The sequence below is a fragment of the Suillus bovinus genome (assembly GCF_016758785.1).
Source record: "Suillus bovinus strain UH-Sbo-P2 chromosome Unknown EDB93scaffold_53, whole genome shotgun sequence".
Lineage (NCBI taxonomy): Eukaryota > Fungi > Basidiomycota > Agaricomycetes > Boletales > Suillaceae > Suillus > Suillus bovinus.
The window spans coordinates 15766-37058 of NW_024542109.1; the positions used below are offsets into that span (position 1 = coordinate 15766).

Sequence of the window (21293 nt, forward strand, 5' to 3'; positions counted from 1 at the left end):
CACTACCACTAGGTCTTAACTTCATGACACTACCATCATATCTGCACATCGGTGACATTTGCGATCATCGCTGTACTTGGGCTCTACCCGCTAACAACCAAGAGGCAAGTTGAAGTCACAAGATAGGTAATGACTCAGGTCGCCGAATACAAATACCTGTTAGCTCAGAAGTTCATAAAGCTAAGAAGGCGCATGTATGTGAAAAAAGTTTTTTGACCTCTCCAATGTTGGAGTATTCGACTGAGGACATCGCAGCAGCAAGGAGCTTGCAGTTTACTTCGGTGCGTCTCTTTTCTCGATACTGAGGACGATTGATAACTGACAAGTCATCAGTACATATACAGTGCGTACTGCCTAAACACCATATTATTTGACCTATTAATACTACATCTCAGCGTCAATGGCTACATTCTGGGTACGTAGACTCATCACTCATCTAGGCTATTCGCGTCAACTGTCAAACTCACTTGATTATACCGTAGACCTATGATTATGCATGTTCACTCGATGAAGAGGTAACACACCTCACACACCTTGTGTTTGACGGCCATATTAATATATCCATACTACAAAGTGGACATTTTTGCTTCGATCACAATGGACCAAGATGAAAGGCTTGTATATTGTTGCACGATATCTCCCCTTTATCCTTCTCGCCACGGATCTATATTGTGCGTCCCGCTCAAGTACACGTCGCCCCGATGATGAATTAACACTGTTTTTAGTGACCTTTATTCCGAATGAGAACCCAGGTGTATGTGATTCGCTGGAGTGTTGATGGGAACGAACGACTTACTGCCAACTGACTTTACCAGAAATGCCGCATGTTGGACAGTATCAGCTCAGGTACGTGCATGGTACATCTGTCTATGCATAGCTTAGCTGAGGGCGACCTCCTCTCTCTCACAGGGATCGGCATGCTATTAGTCATTTGCTCCGAGTGTACTACTCTCCTTCCTCCCTAAGATATGTATATTTCTGATCCGATTCATCTAGGGTTCTTTATCCTCAGAACATATGCGCTCTGGAACAACAATAAAATCTTGCTCGTAGCATTGGTGTCTGCCTTTTCTGTGAGTTCTAAATCCACTCACTGTACCCAAGCTAGTGGTAAATGAATGCATCAATCAGTCTTTTCTCGTAGCATCCATCATCATTGCCTTCGCCACTACCGTCCCTGCAGCACGTACGCGCCCTCACCTTTCCTCTGGTATTCCACGACAACTGAAACATTATGTTCACTATCACAGATGCGACTAGCGCGGTCCCGGGAATCACAGGGTGCTACCGGAGTTCGACCAATTACAAACTCTTTATACCATTTCTTCTCTTTTCGGTGTTCGAACTAGGTGGGTAATCAATACATAGTATATATGTACAAACATGCGCTGACGGTCGTTCTCTACAGGACTCCTGATACTCACTCATACGTGCCATACAAAGCTGGCGGACACACCAAAGTCCTATGTACGTTGTCCTACTAAACCACAACATATCCTATTATGCATGCGGTTTTCGTGAGTTGCCATTCGTACGCCGTTTTTCCGTACTCATCCATCTTTCCTCAAGTGTTCTCGATAGCGAACATCTTCACATCGCTGTTTCTCCACGTGCGTGAATCTCTTGAATGTCTTTTCTGATTTAGCCGTTGATGTTTCGTGCCCCAGGATTCCTACCAGACTATTTTGGACGGGTACGCACTTTTACATGTTGCTGCGTATTCCTACTAATGATACCCTGAATGTATAGTTTTCAGTTTATGATCCTTGTCATCCTCGCCACGCGCATGCACCTTCATCTCTGGCAGACGAACCGACATGGACGTGGCTCTGTCGCCTTCACGGATATTCCAATGTCCGATATATCATTTGTCACTTCTACAGCGTGATGCCTTTTTCTGTATCTTATTCGGTGTCGTTCGTTGAGCGAGGCTTGGACTGTACAAGATGGCTGGTGGTGGTAGGTTTGGCAGAGTTCATTACGCGCTTAACTTATAGCTGGGATGACTTTGTCGTAAGGTGGGAGGAGCTCCTGAATGGCCTCAGTCTATTTGACACCCTTAGTTCCTGCTGTAAGCGACGACGGATTCAGGATCCAGAATTTGAGCGTGTTAGAGACAGATGCACAGTCTAACGGCAATGAACATTACGGTACAGGTTTACTAGTAAAACACTTTAAGCTTCACTAATCAATGAAACATTCCTGTTATAACAGGACGATATCTGCAACCACCTGCGCTGCCCACAAATCCGTTTCACTCAACGAGGTAAGTTATTTGCACGTTGATGTGGTGGGTAGTGACTGACGGAATCGTTCAGAGAGGTAACGATATCTGAGGTGTAGGAAATGTAATGCGGTCACAGGATATTGGAGAATGCGCGATGGGCCTGTGAGCGAATAGATGGTGGTGTAGGTGTTCACAGACTTGAAATATACGAGAGTACTGAGTGGACGGGCCTTACTAGTCGTTGGGGGTGACCACATAATACATTTGTGGAGACTGTAACAGTAGCGCCGGCGCATGCAGTTGTGTCACTTGCGAGTTGGGTGTGGAGGGAACGCCCGTTCCCCTGCGCAGCGTTAAACAGGTTTATTGTAGTGTGTCTATTTTCTTACTCTTTTCCGTCGTCGTATAACCGGAGGCTGAGCAAGATAGTAGTCATTAGATGTTAGTTCGAGTGTGATATTTAGGTTTACTAGGGCCTCGATCGAGGCGTTGTTTGGTTTACAAACTTTTGCCAAACACGTAGTACGTCAGGTGCTTGCCCAAGGGAACCTTTTTTGATCCAATCGATTATGAACGTTTGAACGTTCGTTCCTGTACATGACACGACCCTTCGGATCGTCTACAATGAAAGGAAACTCACGACTCCGTGTTTACAACCTTCAGGCGATGGAACACTCCAGAATTTGCGAAGCTACACAATATGAATGAACTCGTGACCCAGTGCGTACACAGTACTGTCTACACTGCATTTTACTTATAATTCGAGTCTACGGCCCTTGCCTAGTACGACAGCGGCTCAGCGTCAATGGCTGCCGTCACGATTCACAACTGCTGAACGTAACAATTACCCCCCTACAAACCAATGGGGGCCGAGTGATTACTAGTGTGTGGGGAAGTATAACCTCACAGATCAGGGCTTTGAGCCACTCGTGTCACAGGGCTGCTTGATTCCAAACGTCCAAGAGTTCATTTGGGTTTCAAGAACCACTAAGCATCGCCAAGCCTTGTCCCAGACAGGACTCATGCATAAACCTTGGCGCTGTGCGCCAACACTTGGTGTAGTGGATTATACGACCTAATACTGAATCATTTCCTAACCCTTTTCAGGCATCACCTGATTATACATTCTGGGTCTGCTAAGGAGTAAATTAATTAAGGCGTGCTCAAATTTGGTGTCAACTTCAAGTCCTACCGTGCCTTAGAGCCAAACAAAATAGTCAATCGCTGTCGAAGACAAACTTACTCCGCCTTATCAGCACAACACGTCGTCCTGGTTATGCAGCCAAAACAAGAGGTCTGGGAGCTCTCAACTTTTTTTTTTCGAGGGTGACTATGATGATCACAATCATAGAAGTGTCCACCTTCAAAACTAAATTTGAAGTCCATTGGTGTCTTAAGCCCTTCGATGGCTTTAGCCTTCAGCAGCCCAAATGGAGTCTTGCCTGTCGGCTATCTTGTTTGGCTCAAGGCAGGGTGGGACTTGGACTTGACACACCTTCAACTTGACACCGTAAGAATTCAGTACATGTTTAGGGCTGCTTCAGCAACAAGAGAAAGCAAGTTTCCGAATTAAACTCGGAATTACTCAACTGCATGGCATGTGTGCGTTCTTATAAGAGTTCACAAGGGGGCGGCAAACCCGTTAATGATTACCTCTTGAACGATCCCGAATGCAGACGGACTATTCGGCTGCTGATATCGAGGCGGCGACGAGTTTGCTCTTCTTTCAGGTGCGTTTCTCTCTTGTCGATACGAGGGCAGTGATATTGAGTAATTTATATGCACATCAGTATATTTATAGTGCGTACTACTGTTTGAAATCGATCTTTACTGTCTCAACGCAGCTCAGTTTTCGTAACAACAATATGGGTGGGTTTGTCCCGAGGAGTTTTCTTTCGCAGCTAAACTCGCATATCTAGACCTACGATTATGCCTGTTTGCTTCACGAAGAGGTAATGCACTGGTTCCGAGATTCCTGGATCTCATACTGATTTGATTATGTTCAAAGTGGGAATTCTTGCGTATGTCGCACTGGACCAGTGTGAAAGGCCTCTATATCGTCACGCGATATGCCCCCTTTCTCCTCCTCGCCACAAATCTATATTGTACGTTGAGCTCCAGCGCATATCGCCCGAATCTGATAATGAACTAACACGTTGTCATGCAGTGAGTTTTATCCCAAACGAAACCCCAGGTGTACGTGAACATGCGGTAGATACGTAATAAGGGACCAACGTTGCTTACTGCGTGACTTCACCAGAAATGCCGGGTGTTGGACAATATTTGCTCAGGTACGTGCATGGTACATCCATCTGTGCACAGTTTTGCTGAGGGCAGCCCACCGTCACTTACAGGGCTCGAGATATTATTAGCCGTTTGCTCTGAGTGTATCTCTTCTTCCTCCCTAAGATATATATGTTCCTGATTCCATTCATCCAGGCTTTTTCATTCTAAGAACATGCGCGCTCTGGGACAACAATAGAACCTTCTTCACAACCATTTTTATTACCTTTTTCGTGAGTCCAAAGTTCAGTGGCAACACTCAATCCAGTTGTAGATTCATCAAACAGACTTTTATCGCGGCCTCTATCGGCGTTACCTTCGCCACCACTGCTCCCGCTACATGTACGCGCTCTCACCATTTCATTACCATTCAACAATTCTGTCTGCTTCTGTAGATGCAATTAGTGCGATCCCCGGTATCGCAGGGTGCTACCAGAGCTCGACTACCCTCCAGCTCTTCATACCATTTCTTTTATTGTGCTCATTCGAACTGGGTGGGCAACCAGTGGTATATCTATGTACAAACACACGCTGATACTCCCCAGGACTCGCGGCTCTTACACTCATACGTGCCATACAGAACTGGCGGAAAAATAAAGGGCGTCTGTACACTGTCCTGGTAAACCATAACATATTTTATTATACATGTGGTCTTTGTGAGTTAACACTTACACACGTCGTTTTTCCGTGTTTATCCATGGACATTCTCTTCCCTCAAGTGTTCTCGGCGGCGAACATATTCACGTCACTGTTCCTCCATGTGCGTGTATTTCCATAACGTCTTTCGAGTCGTTCACGTTCCGTATGCCCAGTACTGCTACCATGCCATACTTCGCGAGTATGTACCTTCACAAGCTTTTGCGCAATTCTACTAACCATGCCTGAAACGCCCATTCATGTATAGTTTCCAGTTCATTATTCTTGCGATTCTCACCACGCGTATGCACCGATATCTCTGGCAGACGAAGCAACAGATGTCTCAATCTGATGCTCCCGTGCAATCTCCTATGCCCGACGTGCCAGTGCCACCTGGAGAATGTGCGGCGTGACATCTTACCTGGTCGCTTACTCGGCGTCGTTTGTCCAGCGAGGTGTGTATTGTACGAGATTTGCGCAACTGAGAGATTACCCGATATGGACGATAGTGTGGCTGAACATATGACCAAACAAGTCCGTGTGATGTCATCAACACCCCGACGCGACATTTGAATGCAGCAATTAACTCAGAATGAGACCTCCCACCTCGCGATACTATCATAACGACATTAAGTAGATGATTCTTGTATCTACATGACATATCCTAGATACTAAAATATGTACACAATGTCGTATAGGTACTGTAATCAAAGTCTTTGCGCAACATACAATGAAAACGAAAATTTGATGCGCCGAGCGTTCGATCGATCGAGAAGCATGCTAAATACATCAAAGTGCGCCATATCCTTCCTCTGCAAGCACGTCATCGTCGAGCTCCTCTCCTTCGTCAGCCATGACTCTACCCTCGTCATCACCTTCTTCATCACTGCTCTCGCTGTCAGCATTGTCATCCTCGATATCCTGCCACTCCTCCACTGTATCAGCCACGTCTGATACGTCGGCAATGATTTCTTCAAGCTGATCACCCTCTTCCGGTTCTTCGGCTCCATGTTTCTCGTGTTGGAGAATATCGTCCCAGTCTCTGGTAGCTTTATGGCCGATTCCACCACCACGAAACCTCATGAACATGTCTCGATCGACAAATCTATATACATGATGTAGATATATCAGCCTTAGTTGCAAGAATAAATAAAAAACAAATACGCACATGTTCACATATTGAAAACGGCAGTCAGACTCAGGATCTTGAGGATCTGAACGATGTTGAAAACTGGGAATCAGATGAACCCCACGAACGATGGAGTCTGGATCCAAGAATCCATATGCGTCAGGACTGTCTTCATCGAAAAATTCGAGGCGCTGGAGGCGTTTTGCAGCCCAACCTGCAGGTGAACTATCCCGTCTGAACCATCGGACAAATAAGAAGTCCATCCGAGTTGGGTGTGAGTATGTCTGAGTGTTGTCCTCGCGGTATTCAACATTGATATGAAAGATCCCGATCACACGGGCATACCAGTATGGATGAATCTTCTCATCTTCGTGGGAGAGAAGCATAATGTCAGCACGAGTACGGGGATTGATGGTGTCCTGTTCGTGTCGTAGATCGTAGGTTGTATAGTTGATGCGCAAGATACTGTGATGGTATATCTTGTTGTCTGTGAATAGAACTGAGGTGCGATCAGCATCAGAGAAGTCATGCTCATCTCCATCATATGCAAAATTGCGAAGTCGAGCAAGGAGATGGTCCTTGAGTCGTGGAATAAACTCCTAAGAAAATACAATGAGAATGTGAATACACATGTACGAAAATAGCTTACCTCGATTGCAAGATCAGGCAAATCTCCAATGTCTCTGCGCTCGATTAACCAAGAGGTGATGTCGTCATTTGTGCGAGCATATGTTGCAATTGAATAATGATCCGAAGGAGACATTCGGGTGCGTCGTGGTCTCAGAATCTGCTTTGCTGCAAGGGCAGCAATCACCTTCTCAATTAGGTGTTCCCATGCTTCTTGAGAAGTCATGCTGGATAGGGTTTGATCCGTCTTCTTGGCTATGCGAGGGTATCGGCGCTTTGATCGACGGTGCTCGAGTTCTCCCTGTATAATATTAGATATTGTATGAATAACATTATGAAGAGATCACTTACTGGTTGTGTTGAATAGCTATCTGAAGTACCAACTCGCCGGATAGTATTTGGGTAATCAGCGAGCGCGTGATATTTGTAGGTGAAAAGATTTAAGGTTTTCACCTTTGGGTTAGACTTCTGCAACATGTTTGCAGAACCCACTTGTTTTGATGCCAATGCAGCCTCACGGCGTCCACGTGCAGCGTACTCGTTTGGAAGTTCAGTTGTGTGATAGTACGCACAAACAGTGCATTGAAATTTGCGAACTGATTGTCCGAGGATCACAGTGACAGAGTCAAAGAATGCGAGAGTGTCGTCCGTATGTACACGAAGTTTTGCGTAAGCGTGCCAGGTAGCGAGGTCAAAAAGGAGGTCAAGAACAACTGTATCATGTTCAGGAGGGAGTAGTCCTTCAAATACTGGGATAGCACACTTGAAATGAAAAGCCCATCAAATTCTGATCTGAATGTCTGATCGGATCGATCTTACCTGCAACATGTCTTCGAAATCACGGGCCGCCAGATGCTTCATCGCAGATGCATTTTTATGGAAACGTCTGATCATTCCCCTGCCAAATGTAGGAACTTGACGGTACCTGTATATAGTCTTATAAGTGTTGTGTTACTGTGGCGAAAAACACTATGACTTACCTGAAATTGAGATCTTTGACTACTGTACCACCCGCAGCAAGAAGAATGCGCATCAGATGTATGAAAATAGCTTTCCACACACCCAACTCAAACTCGTGAAGCAAGTCCACGACAAACATTGAAAAAAAATTGAATGTATATTTGAGGAACCATATAGAGAATGCGTTCTGATATGAAGTATTGAGGTATATATATAAGATTCATACATAAATTACTTACCCGAGTTGGAACTAGTGACTCGTCTTGTAAAATCCTCTTGATGTGTTGGCCGTTGATACCAACACCACATTTAAAAATGAGCCTGCGGGCTTTTTCAATTTTGCGATGACGTCGTTCGTCATCGACACGCTGAGTTGCTTGGCGCTTCTCGAGATCAATCTTCAGTCCCATATTGGGTATGTCTTCTTTCTTGACAAGGCAGCAGGGGCAAGGACATTCGCCGAGAAATTTGATGCAAGCAAGTAGAATCCTGTAACAATAGACATAGAATGAGACACAAGTATAAGAATTAAAATCAAACACGTACTTTTCAGGATAGTCTGCAGAGTAAGTAAAGAAGCGGGGGAAAACACGTCGAGTGATACCATCACCACATCGAATGACAATACCATTTTTGTAGGCGTCCATGAATTTTTCATCCAGTAAAAGCGCCCATATGGCTTGCATGAGCTCACGTTTGCAGTGAGTATAGACATCACTGGATGATGCCTCACCAAAGAGACAGCCATAACGGTCTTGGAAGTCATCAGGAAGCTTAATACATCAGAATGAGTATAATCAAATTAATAGATCACGGATGTAACTTACATTAGGAATATATGCAACATGATGACAGGCGGACGCTGTTGGCTTGCCTCGCGTGTACTTAGATTGATTGCCAAAACAGAGGTAGAAGGGCCAGAGAGACGCATCTCCGAAGCTGGCAAGATGAGTGCTGTCGGACCACATCATCAGCGAGGCTACAACTCGCTTGAGATTATCGCCTGGATCTCGGGGAAGTGCGTTAATCTCCTCGTAGGCTTCCAGAAAAGAAGGCGAGGAATACGCCTCGCTGTAGACATTTATAACATGACCTTCGGAGATCTTCCACTGCTGACGGAAAGGCGTTAAATGAAATGTCGATATGATCTTGTCCTCAAAGACGGATGTAATAATGTCAGTGAGGGAGCGGTGATGAACACCCAGGATCTCCAATTCTGGGGCTTCTTCTTCAGATGCGAATGCGACCTTTTCTTTAGGCAGGCGTATTTTTACTGAGGAGCAGCGCCAGCCATTCTCCACACGGAATGGGTTAGATCTGTCTTGAAGATACGCATTCATAAGCTTCTTCTCACGCACATCATCAAAGACACACATGTCTTCTCTCTCATATTCATCGTTATCTAGAAACAACCGTGTGAGGCGTTTCATTTCGGCACTCAATTTGGAGTTCATGCCGGAATACTGCCAGCACATTAGAAGACCTGCAGTTGGGCTGCTGAATGGGGAGAAGATATCTTCAGGCTGAATGTCTTGGGAGGGAAGTCTGGGAACAATCTGAGATCTCTCCAGATGAGGGTTGCGCCGTGTTTCGAAGGTTGGAGCATCGGCGATCACATCAAGGCCTTCGAAGGGTATGAGAGTCGGTTGTTGTGCATAGACACGGAAAAGACCCAGTGCATCCGGTGCAGTCTGGTAGGGTACAAGTAAGGGCTGGTCGTCAGGGAGGTCATTGATGGCTCGATTGGGGGGGCTGTCTGGCGGAGGGGGTATATGTGGGAGGTCAGTAGGTCCAGCTGGGACAAAGTCTGCATGACGAGCAGGCATGCGGATTTGTCGGCCAGAACGGGCAGAGGTAATGGCAGGTGCATCAGGGATAGGTGAGATTGGGAGCTCCGGTTCTGGAATGACGGTGTTAGAAGGTCCTGCAATATTTTCATCCTTGTAGAGTAATATTAGTCCAATCGATCATAAATTTCATATGACATACCTCGTGCACATCAAACCATCGATCATTGTCAATGACGTCGACATCCATCTGTTCAGCTAGACTTGGAGACGACCTACGAGGACCACGACTTGCATTGCTGCCTTTTGGTGAGGCAGACTCACCATGAGCACGTTTCCTCTTGTTCTTCTGACGTCTTTGCTTTTCCAGGCGGCGCTGCTGTTTATAGACGTCAGCATCAAGGTTTTTGCTGGCATCACACCGAGCCTCATGGTTGCTGAGGCTTTTCTGAGTCGTGAAGGCCTTTGAACAGCCGAGGCAGGTGAGGTCGTCCATGGGATGCAGACTCGAGCACAGTATGAACACGAGGATTTATATTATAGCATATAGTCAACATATGTCATAAGAAACTCAAGGACTTAGCAGGAATAAGTAGATCTAAGATACTGCAACTCTTCTCCGAAATGTCCAACTCCTTCCCTGCAATGTCGGATTGTGTGTTGAGCTATCACTGCCGGTTTGATGTCAGCTAGAACAACAGGAAAAAGATTCAATAGACGCACCTATTACAACCTGTGAATTGAAGGAATCAGTGAATCAGTCTAACTCCCTGCCTACAAAGCTATCACCGTGCACCTGCACCCAATCCGCAGGTAGGGTGGATCCCCAGATGGTACAGGTCACCTGCAAGTGGGGTCTATATATCAGAACAACATCTGAAAACAAACGAGATAGTAATTAGGACTTCCGTACCTTTGATGTGACGCCCAGCCCTGAACTCCAGCGTGCTTTGGATGCCGCTAGCCTGAGAATGACAGGCTTTTCTGAGTGGTGAAAGCCTTCAAACAACCGAGGCAAGTGAGGTCGTCCATGGGATGCAGACTCGAGCACAGTATGAACACGAGGAAGGCAGTGCATGATCATGATCATCAACCGGATATGATGAACTTGAAGAAGATGATCCAAAATGTTCGAAGTTCGACTGAGCGGTAAAACAGTGGGAATTAAGTCACGTGCTTGATTATCTGAGATTGCAATCCCCATATGTTGATCACTGCAACTCTATCTTCCACTATTATCACCACATTGCAACTATGCCGCACAAACACTCCAGATCCCCCTATTCTTCAGATAGTGGTAGCAGCAGTGATTCATCGATCTCATCGATGGAGCGCACATATGTTCGCCCCAAGAAGTCTTCCAAACAACGTGGGCACTCGAGCAAAGGCGATCAGAAGGCAAAGTAAGTTCCATATTCAAATTCATTACACCGAGATACTATAGATTACTGATATTGAACAGGAAAGCCAAGGTGAACAACGACTCAAATCTCGAAGTTCCGGAAGAGTTTCTTGCGGCAGCACGTGCAATGGCACGTTGTGTCGATTTGTTTTGCAATATGGAGAAACTCTTAAGGGTAGGTGCTCTCCTGCAGCAAGAGCAAGCCGCGGAGAATGGAGAACTTGAAGAGTCCGAGGCCAAGCGTGAGTCCCGGAAGAAAAGACTTTCGAAACTGTAAGTCCCACTTTTGGTGTTTTGAGCCTACACTCAGATCTGCCTTTTTTAGTTCAACTAATACCATCGATCGGTACGAGCACAGCTATCAACAGTTGCTTCAATTGGCTCCGGGACTCGGATCACTCATCACTGATCGTGTCAAGTCTCAGGAACTCGGTCATATCACGCGAAAGGTGAGTATATGCTACCTATATGCGCATATACTGTGTACTGATATACTATTTAGATGAATGCTATCATCAGTGGGACACGTTCAGATGACGCAACTCGCTTGAAGGTTCAAATTGGGCACTATGCGGCCCCTGAACCGTTGAAAGAGGCTTTAAAGCCGACTATCTACAATGGCGGCTCACTGTCAAGGGCACATATGGGCATCAACCACCCTGTGCTGGCTTCCTTCCTTTGTCCTATATCGGCACTTAAAGACTTCAATAAAGATCCTGCACAGTAAGTACTCTATTAGTTCTAGGTTTGTCACTGATGTTCTGTGTCTTAGGGCTCGAAAGTGGATGGAGATAGGACGGATTCGCATGACTGCGATCGATTTCCCGGTGTTTCTGTGGGCCGGCAATCCACCTGCCAGCAACTACAACGAGGATGCCATGCACGAGGGCCTGTTCCAGGGCTATTTCCTCGAGTGCGTAAGTGTTTAGTTGATGACATTTTTTTTTTATCTCACTAACATTCTGAATCACTAGATAATGTGTCATATTTTTACAGGTCCATCTACTGCATTAGGCGACGACTCGCGCGCTACGCGTTCATGCAACGCGTCCCTGCATGATATGACTACCGTCGAAGCGGAGCATATAGCATATGCTTGCGTTCAGGTGACTTTTCTTTTCATTCACATACTTAATATATCTGAATTATTGGTTTAATGTACTAGGCACGCTTCGCCATCAGCAACAAGAACAAATGGTCCGAGGCAGACGGCGAGTTCAATAACCGAGCCTTCTACTACAATATCATCGACTTCATTCGCGAGTGCGAGGACAGAGATTGGGCGGAGGGACTTCTCAAATGGTGGAACAGGTATGTTTTTTTTTTCACATTTTACCTAACTAATTACTTTTGCCTTAAGGGCATTGTTCAAGAACGAAAACGGACGCGAAGGTGGAATGGCCATAACCGACGACAACGGACCAGGCGACATGGCTGGATCTTCCTTGGCTCCGGTCAATGGTCTGGCCAAGATGCGAGCGCAGATGGCCGCTCGCGCAAGTGCAGCCAAATGACCTGCGGCACCCGAACCTCGACCTGCGGCAGCACCCAAAACGCCCGGACCTACCATCCCTACACCACCTCAAAGTTCTGTCACCCCGGATCCGGAACCTCCTTCAATGTCGATCAATCGATCTCCCAGGCCCCAATTGGCAAATGCCCCCGGCCCATCAAAGTCGCCTGCGCCCAGTGAACTGACGCCAAACGAAGCTCTGTCCGATGGCGATGACATCAGTACCATCAGAAAGGGCAAGAAGAAAGCACCAGGTCGTCCCAAACGTGTGGCATGCAGGAAATAGATCGGTATGTTTACAATATTTGCGATCGATTCATCAGAATTTTCATCTAATTACTCGCTCCAGGCTCTATTACGCTTCCTTCTCATCAAGGAAGAAGCCCCATTGCTCTGGACTTGGCGACCGGCGCTTCTCGAATCTTTTTCAAATTGGACTTTGCCTCATTCTCGCGCTGGGATTTTTGATGTTGTGTTCTCGTTACTTCTGACATTGCTTTGCATGTTTTCTCTCATTCAGTGACACCCTGCTAGTGCAGCAGGTTCTTTACATTGCAGCGCCTTACAATACTTTGTACTATCATGATGACAATTAATATTTGACTTTAACTGAATATCTCTGTGTGATTCACAATGTCTGAATAATCTAATTGAGATAATAATCTAATTGAGATAATAATCTAATTGAGATAATAATCTAATTGAGATAATAATCTAATTGAGATAATAATCTATTTGCCTAGAACACGTCGTACACGCTACGTCCATTGGAAATTTCAGGTTCCAAGTCTGCTCAGACATACTAAACCCTAACCCTGATATTGCTGACAGTGTCGACACCATATATATACCTATATATTGTTAGGTCTAGTATGAGCAATTTTTGTGATGGGTTTCTGTGTCCGTCAATGTTTCTCACGCTGTGCTCACTATCAATCGGGATTCTGCCAAACAAACACATCACACTAAGGTGTTTGCCGGAGTTTGGGAAACGTTTTTTGATCGCATCACTTGAACGTCTCATATGAGGCTGTGAGTCGTCTATGACCAAAGAAAACTCAGGACTCCGTATCTACTGACTTGAGGCAGCACAACGCTTCGGAATTCGCTCATTGCAATTTATGGGTGGTCATTGAACTCGTGTAACTGTCAGATGGGCCAGTGCGTACTGTCTGCGCCGCATCTTATAACTCGAGTCTACTTGACAGCTCAGCGTCAATCATTGATGGCTGCCGTCACATGAGATATCCGTTCATTCACGAACGTTGAGCAGAATGATTGGCACTCTCCCTCAAAAAAAGCTAACGAGAACCCAATAAGTACTAGGGCGACCTACGTGGAGAAGTTTAGTCTCACAGATTAGAGCTTTGAAATCCACCAAATCCCTCCAGCTTCAAGTTGAACGTGGACAAGTACAGCAAGCGCGGTGACATGTGAGTTCCCAAATAAAACTCTGTGTTACCTAACTGTATAGCATATATGCGTTCTTATAAGAGTTCCGAGTCAGAAGGGGGCGTAAACCCAAGTTAACAATCACCTCTTGAACGACCCGGAATGTCGACAGACTATTCAGCTGATGATATCGCGGCAGCGATGAGTTTGCTGTTCTTCCAGGTGCGTTTCTTTCTTGTCGATAAGAAGACGAATAATTCATGTGCGCATCAGTACATTTACAGTGCGTACTGTCTGAACTCGATCTTTATCGTCTTAACGCAGCTCAGTTTCTCTAACTACTTTCTGGGTGGGTGTGTCCTGATGAGTTCTCTTCGACTGTTAACCTAGCATATCCAGACCTACGATTATGCTTGTTCGCTTCACGAAGAGGTAATGCACCGGTTCCGTGATATGCCCCGGATCTCATGTTGCTTTGATTTGAAGTGGAGATTCCTGCTTTTGTCGCACTGGACCAAGGCGAAAGGCCTTTATATCGTCACGCGATATGTCCCCTTTCTCCTTCTCGCAACAAATTTATATTGTACGTTCAGTTCCAGCGTACATCGCCCGCCAAATGAACTAACTAACATGTCGTCATGCAGTGAGTTTTATCCCAAATGAAACCCCAGGTGTATGTGAACATACAATCGAGACTTTATGTGGGATGATTGTTGCTTACTGCTTGACTTTGCCAGAAATGCCGGGTGTTGGACAATATTTGCTCAGGTACGTGCATGGCATATCCATCTATGCGCTGTCTCGTTGAGGGCAGTCCAATTTCTCTCACAGGGTTCAGCATGCTATTAGCTGTTTGCTCCGAATGTATCCCTCCCTCCTCACTACGATATGTATGTTCCTGATCAGATTCATCCAGGCTTTTTCATTCTAAGAACATGCGCGCTCTGGAGCAACAATAGAATCTTGTTCGCAGCCATTCTTGTAACCGCTTTCGTGAGTCCAAATTTCACTAGCAACACCCAAGCTAGCTATTAATGCATCAAACAAGACTTTTGTCGGGGCATCTATCGGCGTTACCTTCGCTACTACTGCTCCCGCAACATGTACGCGTTCTTACTTATCCCCTGGCATTCCACTACCATTCAACAATTATCTCCACTTTTGCAGATGCAATCAGTGCGATCCCCGGTATCGCAGGGTGCTACCAGAGCTCGACTAGTCTCCAGCTCTTCATACCATTTCTTTTATTGTGCGCATTCGAATTGGGTGGGTGATCACGAGTATACATATAGACAAACACACGCTGACAGATACTCCCCAGGACTCATGACTCTCACACTCATACGTGCCATACAGAGCTGGCAGCAGAACAGAAACCGTCTGTACACTGTCCTGGTGAACCATAACATATTTTATTATACATGTGGTCTTTGTGAGTTAATACTTGCACGCGCCGTTATTCCATGCTCATTCTCTTTCCTCAAGTGTTCTCTGTGGCGAACATATTCACGTCACTGCTCCTCCATGTGCGTATATCTCCATAATGCCTTTGATGTTTGAGTCGTTCATGTTTTGCACACCCAGTACTCCTACCACGCTATATTGCATGAGTATGTACCTCCACAACCTCTCATGACATTTTATTGACGATGCCTCAAACGCACATTCACGTACAGTTTCCAGTTCATTGTCCTCGCGATCCTCGCCACGCGTATGCACCGCCATCTCTGGCAGATGAAGCATCAAACACGCGGCTCTGATGCACTCATGCAAATTCCTATGTCTGACATGTCACCTGTAGAGTGTACGGCATGACACATTACTTACTCGACATCGTTTGTCGAGCGAGGTGTATATTGTACGAGATGATTGGTGGGCTTGGTAGAGCTCGCCAGACGCTTAACTTATAGGACTATTTTTGCGGCAGGAGAAGCTTTTGGTGTTTTTCAACATCCTGGGCGTTGAGTTTTCAGTGTGAGCTACTTAGCAACTACTATCTTTTTCCTTCATACATCGATGGCCTCGTATCGTACTGGTTGCTTAGTTCACTCTGTCATATTTCTTCGATCAATATCATACTGCCTTTGAACATATCATATAGAATTGTACAGAGAAAACATCGACAAGAGACAGCACGACGGAGAAAAGGTACGAAACAGGTCCGTAATGGAACTTCGGGTGCGCTTGATGCACCTGGCATGGTAAGCCTCTACCGCCTCTTATTACAAGAAATGAGTCAAGTAACGCTCTGCTAACAGGTGCTGTGCAAGTGGCTACTAAGTCAAGATATGATGAAGAACATTCTAGAAAGTCGGAACGAATCACACTAAGAAGGGGAGGACATCTCGGCCATGATCTCCTTCATCTTGTACCTTTTTAAGGCAATATGAAATTTGACATACCCTTCAAAAAACAGACATAGGCGTCATAAGCCTCACTATAAGGTCTGAGACAGTCGAGGATATTGTGATGCGCTTGCACAGTTTTCTCGATTAAGTCATGCAGAGCATCCTGTTTAGTGCAAGCACGAGAGGCTGCCATGAGCGACAAGTAGTTTGCGGTGTCACCGCCGATCTCCTCCTTGTAGTAAGATAGTATATCACTGAATGACAACAGGTTAGGAAGCCTAACAGGAAGTCATTGATGTGCTTACTTTGTGTGATTCACGACAGTCCTTAGATCCGGCATACATTGAATGTATTCCTGAATTGGGAGCGTGGAAGGGAACATGAATAACACATATCCATCTGTCAAGCCTCCTAGGAGCCTAGAATACTCTGGGTACAAGGGAGTCTTGGGCAAGATCTAATAATAGGGGTAAAATTATGATATTCAATATTATTTAGATATACACCATACCTGCATGTCTTTAGTCACATCATCAAGGCAGTTAGCGGACATAAAGTTGATTGTGGACGCAGTGATAAGATCCGACACCAGCGGGGAATGAAAGCGAGTGATCTCACGCAAGATCACATCGAGCGCATTTAGGATAGGATCACCCTGTGGTCTGCAGTTCACAAACCGCTCATTGAAATGGTACATATCCGCCATGTCCTCTCCCCTGACCATCACGTCATCGACGCGGGTGGCGACAGCAGTGAAGAGGCACATCCACATTTTGGCCGCGTTGTCAGGAAGGTGCGCGTAAGCGTTAGATGACATGGCCACACCGATCTCCATGTATTCGCGGATGGAATATTTCCCGTCCATCGGAAAGCCACGGTTGATAGCCTCCTGGCAGCATTCAGAGTGGTATGCTTCGTTGACTGCGACGTCTATATACTGCAAACCGCAACGCCGAAGAAAATTGGCAATGTTCTGACGAATGCTTGCTATAACCTATATTTTAGAGAATATTCAGGGCATAACAACGTGACAGAAGGAATATACGGACACCATCATCGAGAGTGGATTTGGAGAGTGCGTCAGTTGACATGTGAGAAGCTCGCAGACACTGGTAGGAGATGATTTAGTGAGAGAATGATTGAAATGTGTCTCGTATACTTGATACTTATACGTCCTGGTATTTATGACGGATTATTTATGACTCGTTTCTGAAACACGTCAGTTCAGAGTGGGCCACAAATCATTCGTCATAGTATGGCAACACATAACCTCTGATACGAGTTAATGCTTTGCTGACCTGCTGACTATGATCACGGATGATCATGTCAGTTATAATGTTTGATTGTTCCCCCAGGTGTCTTCTGACAGCACATGGCCATCAATCTGTCTGGAAACGGATGAAGCCCGCGCGCCGCAATGGTTCCATAATTCCAGATAGAACGTTCGAGACTTCGAGTTGTTGGTAGCGAAGTTGCCTAGTATCATTTTCAATCTTGTAGATTAGCTTAAGTTATAAAAAATATTGGCACTCTAGCGGCCACCGTGGAAACCCATGACCTCGGTTCAACGTTAACCTCGGTTTGCTGATTTGTAACCCAGAATCAACCATGCACACCACATCCGTCAGTGAGTATCAAAATACACGGTTTGCTCGACTCCAGGAGCATATATATCATGCATAGTAGCACTCCCGAGCGTAGTACCACCAATTTAGTTAGGGTAGCTAATTGAGTCGTGCAAAGTAGACAACCTCAGTGAAGTTCAACTCCAAATCAGGGAAACATAATTTGCTACAGAGTGCTTTGTAGCACTTTGTAGCACCCTGTAACACGCTGTAGCGCAATACGTCCCGCTGATAAGTTTGGTGGTTATTTTTGCACTCTCTCAAGTACGACTGTCCCCTATATGTACATAGGCTATGGCACGCTTTTGATAAATAACAAGTCTTTGAAGGTCCGGCTTCGTCCCTATGGCTCTGAGCATGTTTCTCTTGCAAGCGGGTTGTTTTCAAACCTCAGCGAGAGTTCAAAGCGTTTAGATGGGTGTCTAAGCGAGTTTTAAGATGTTTCAAAAGTTATTGAGTACCACTAATATTAAACAGTCTTCAACTCCCTCAAGAGCGTCGTGGTAACTGTCTCGCTAACTGAGTTCGAGACGTTGCCTGACTTCATGAAGTTTTCGGATAGAAGCAGAGCAAACAGCCATGCTGCCCTTGCTACAGTGGAAAATATGGATGTTAAATAGACCAATGACATCGAAATACTCCCGTCATCCCGTAACCGACTCATCCTATAATTTAAGCATGTAATAAATTCTACCAAGCCTACCCCTACCAATCCCAATCATCTTGTATGGGCCAAGCCTCGCTCCACGAACGTCACCGAATAAGCCACAGAATAGTAGACATCACGCTGCGACATTTAAGAATGACGTGTCTGACATTGGAATATACATGAAGGCGCCAGTAGAGCCATGTGAATGTTGGTTCGTCTGCCAGAGATGGAGGTGCATGCGAGTGGCGAGGATTGCAAGAATAATGAACTGAAAACTATACGTGGGTGTACGTTTCGGGTATCGTCAGTAGGAAGACGCAGCAGGATGTGAAGGTACATACTCATACGAAACGCTATGACAGAAGTACTGGGGTGCAGAACGTCAACGGTTCGGTCAAAAAAGGTATTTAATGGATTCACACACCTGAAGGACCCAGCGATGTGATGATATTCGCTACCGAGAACACTTCAGAAAAGATGATGATCGAGGATGAGTAGGGAAAAACGGCGCGTACAAGTGTTAACTCACGAAGACCGCATGCATAATAGAATACGTTATGGTTCACCAGGACAGCATACAGACGGTTTTGGTTTGTCCGCCAGTCGTGTATGGCACGTATGAGTGTGAGCATCAGGAGTCCTGGGGAGAACATCTGTCAGTTGCGTGTTTGTACATATATGTGTTACACACCCAGTTCGAACACGAAAAGGAGAATAAATGGTATGAAGAGCCGGTAATTGGACGATTTCCGGTAGCATCCTGTGATGCCAGGGACCGCGCTAGTCGCATCTGTGAAACCGAACGGGAATTTTCAGTGACTGTGGAACATAAGAGGTAAGGTGAGAGTATGTACATGCAGGCAGCAGCAGGCAGCGGTAGAAGGTAATGCCGAAGGATGCTACGAGAGAAATCTGGCTGATGCATTTACCACTAGGTTGGGTATGGTAAATGGTTTAGGAACCACAAACAAGGTGGAAAGCATGGTCTGCGAGCAATATTCTATTTTTTTCCCAGAGCACATATTGTTCTGAAGATGAAAAAAACCTGAATAAATGGGATCAGAACACATATAGTATGGAAGAACGAGAGATACATTCGGAGCAAATGACTAATACTACGCCAAGATCTGTAAGATGAAAGTAGTAGCTTTCGGTGAGGACGTGCATGCATGAATGTACCATGCACATACATAATTCAATATTGTCCAGTACCCGACATTTCTGGTGAAGGCATGCAATAAGTCGTTCGTTTTCATTGACTATTCACCGCATCACGTACACCTGTGTTCTCATTCGGCACAAAGCTCCCTGAAAAACAAGTGTTAACTCATCATTGGGCGATATGTGCTGAAGCGGAACGCACGATATAGACCCGTGACGAGAATGATAAAAGGGAGGTATCGCGTAACGATATACAGAACTTTCATCTTGGTCCAGTGCGATCGAAGCAAGAACGTCAACTGTGCACAGCATATTGTGGATATCAAAACTGAGGTGTATCATGGAACAAGTATATTACCTCTTCATGAAGCGAACATACATAATCGTAGGTCTGGATAAGCGATTTCGACAGCGGAAGTAGATGAATGAGAATGAGCCTACCCAGAATGTGGTCATGGACGCTGAAGTTTGAACTGTGTCAGGACAAAGGATACAGGGCTGAGACAGTACGCACCGTATATATACTGGTGTCAATGGTACACAACTTGTCAATTGTGATTAGCCCTCATATCAACAAGGATACAGACCATAGTGAACTGCAAGCTCCTCGCTGCTGCAATATCGTCAGTCGAATACTCCATCTAGAGGTCAAGAATGTGTTTCACACACATACACACACATCGTGCGCTTTCTTAGCTCTTAAGATGAATGAGCTGTGCTGCCTGTGCACACGTCAAGGCGGCAGTGCCAGTGCAAACACCGATCATATTATTCGGGTCTGAACTTAGCTTGCTTGGATCGAGGCTGGCGACAATTATCTACCAGCCGGGAAGCGACTTGATAAAAGATAGAGTTGCACCTCCGATGCCTGAGACGGTAGTTTCAGTAATGATCATGCTCTATTCCTCGGAGTCCGAATCACGTACATCATTCGGTCTTTACTCAAATCACATAATACTTACACAGGTTTGATCAACTGAAGCACAAGGATTGATTCAGAAACTCACTGCACCCCTGATTTATGAAGCTTTTTGAGCTCAAAGTTTGATACCTTATCGTTACTTGAAACGCAAAGTTACCCTGGAGGGACCCGAAAGAACTTTGAGAGCTCCATCTTATTTAATCAGGACCCTCGGGCCTCGGGTACTGGTACTTACTCGGTCGTCGTTAACGCGTTGGTTTTTCAGTGTTCCATTTTGAGGTATTTTCAACACAGTAATAGCATTTTGGTCGACGCCCATGATGGTCATCGGTGCTAGTGTGCTTTGAGACCAAAAAAGGAGCGCCGAACCGTTGCGGTAAACATCTAAATGTCCCAAGAGTGGGGTTTTCGACGAGGGGGAGAGGGACGATGGGACAGGGTGCAGAGTTGTCAAGTCAACTGTGGAAAAAAAAAACAAGATGAAGAAACATACAATGAGGGTATCACCAAATACGATGAAGATGGACTCCTCGTGCAAATGAGAGTGCGGAGTTTGCAGCCGGTTCGGTCCGATAATGGTCCGATTTCGGTTCAGCAAGAGTTCGAACCGAGAACTTTAACATAAGGTAAGT

General features: G+C 45.6%; 6 protein-coding genes across 6 annotated transcripts; 4 read left to right on the forward strand and 2 right to left on the reverse strand.

The window, feature by feature from the left end:
- Positions 1 to 224: 224 nt before the first annotated feature.
- On the forward strand, positions 225 to 1888 carry EDB93DRAFT_1252996 (uncharacterized protein; the record flags this gene model as incomplete). Its single annotated transcript, XM_041453373.1, has 15 exons — positions 225 to 281; positions 334 to 343; positions 396 to 415; positions 483 to 515; positions 575 to 671; positions 726 to 754; positions 816 to 846; positions 910 to 942; positions 997 to 1073; positions 1132 to 1186; positions 1251 to 1349; positions 1409 to 1517; positions 1570 to 1610; positions 1668 to 1693; positions 1757 to 1888. 15 exons carry the CDS (start codon positions 225 to 227, stop codon positions 1886 to 1888), a joined length of 849 nt encoding a protein of 282 aa, XP_041304993.1.
- Positions 1889 to 3815: 1927 nt separating this feature from the next.
- EDB93DRAFT_696209 (uncharacterized protein) lies at positions 3816 to 5769 on the forward strand. The gene is made up of 13 exons (XM_041457128.1): positions 3816 to 3957; positions 4018 to 4027; positions 4077 to 4096; positions 4147 to 4179; positions 4236 to 4332; positions 4395 to 4423; positions 4488 to 4518; positions 4582 to 4614; positions 4667 to 4743; positions 4798 to 4852; positions 4906 to 5004; positions 5056 to 5270; positions 5323 to 5769. Exons 1-13 carry the CDS (start codon positions 3898 to 3900, stop codon positions 5383 to 5385), a joined length of 822 nt encoding a protein of 273 aa, XP_041304994.1. The 5' UTR covers positions 3816 to 3897; the 3' UTR covers positions 5386 to 5769.
- A 5134-nt stretch (positions 5770 to 10903) lies between these two features.
- On the forward strand, positions 10904 to 12850 carry EDB93DRAFT_1106071 (uncharacterized protein; the record flags this gene model as incomplete). The annotated part of the gene is made up of 9 exons (XM_041447571.1): positions 10904 to 11052; positions 11112 to 11324; positions 11377 to 11500; positions 11554 to 11774; positions 11824 to 11968; positions 12026 to 12157; positions 12217 to 12362; positions 12412 to 12551; positions 12597 to 12850. The coding sequence occupies 9 exons, from the start codon at positions 10904 to 10906 to the stop codon at positions 12848 to 12850; spliced, it is 1524 nt and encodes a 507-aa protein (XP_041304995.1).
- A 1025-nt stretch (positions 12851 to 13875) lies between these two features.
- EDB93DRAFT_696502 (uncharacterized protein) lies at positions 13876 to 16059 on the forward strand. Its single transcript, XM_041457129.1, has 16 exons — positions 13876 to 13997; positions 14068 to 14178; positions 14230 to 14239; positions 14286 to 14305; positions 14356 to 14388; positions 14443 to 14539; positions 14601 to 14629; positions 14694 to 14724; positions 14788 to 14820; positions 14873 to 14949; positions 15005 to 15059; positions 15124 to 15222; positions 15278 to 15388; positions 15442 to 15482; positions 15541 to 15566; positions 15633 to 16059. Exons 2-16 carry the CDS (start codon positions 14119 to 14121, stop codon positions 15769 to 15771), a joined length of 861 nt encoding a protein of 286 aa, XP_041304996.1. The 5' UTR covers positions 13876 to 13997; positions 14068 to 14118; the 3' UTR covers positions 15772 to 16059.
- Positions 16018 to 17532, reverse strand: EDB93DRAFT_1163089 (isoprenoid synthase domain-containing protein). The gene is made up of 5 exons (XM_041450097.1): positions 17354 to 17532; positions 16816 to 17298; positions 16610 to 16761; positions 16395 to 16558; positions 16018 to 16359 (listed from the first exon to the last, which is right to left on the reverse strand). Exons 1-5 carry the CDS (start codon positions 17393 to 17395, stop codon positions 16283 to 16285), a joined length of 918 nt encoding a protein of 305 aa, XP_041304997.1. The 5' UTR covers positions 17396 to 17532; the 3' UTR covers positions 16018 to 16282.
- Positions 17533 to 18729: 1197 nt separating this feature from the next.
- On the reverse strand, positions 18730 to 20414 carry EDB93DRAFT_696544 (uncharacterized protein). The gene is made up of 15 exons (XM_041457130.1): positions 20327 to 20414; positions 20254 to 20263; positions 20181 to 20200; positions 20098 to 20130; positions 19942 to 20038; positions 19858 to 19886; positions 19769 to 19799; positions 19673 to 19705; positions 19544 to 19623; positions 19433 to 19490; positions 19270 to 19368; positions 19108 to 19218; positions 19003 to 19044; positions 18920 to 18945; positions 18730 to 18853 (listed from the first exon to the last, which is right to left on the reverse strand). Exons 1-14 carry the CDS (start codon positions 20378 to 20380, stop codon positions 18932 to 18934), a joined length of 711 nt encoding a protein of 236 aa, XP_041304998.1. The 5' UTR covers positions 20381 to 20414; the 3' UTR covers positions 18730 to 18853; positions 18920 to 18931.
- Between the last annotated feature and the right edge of the window lie 879 nt (positions 20415 to 21293).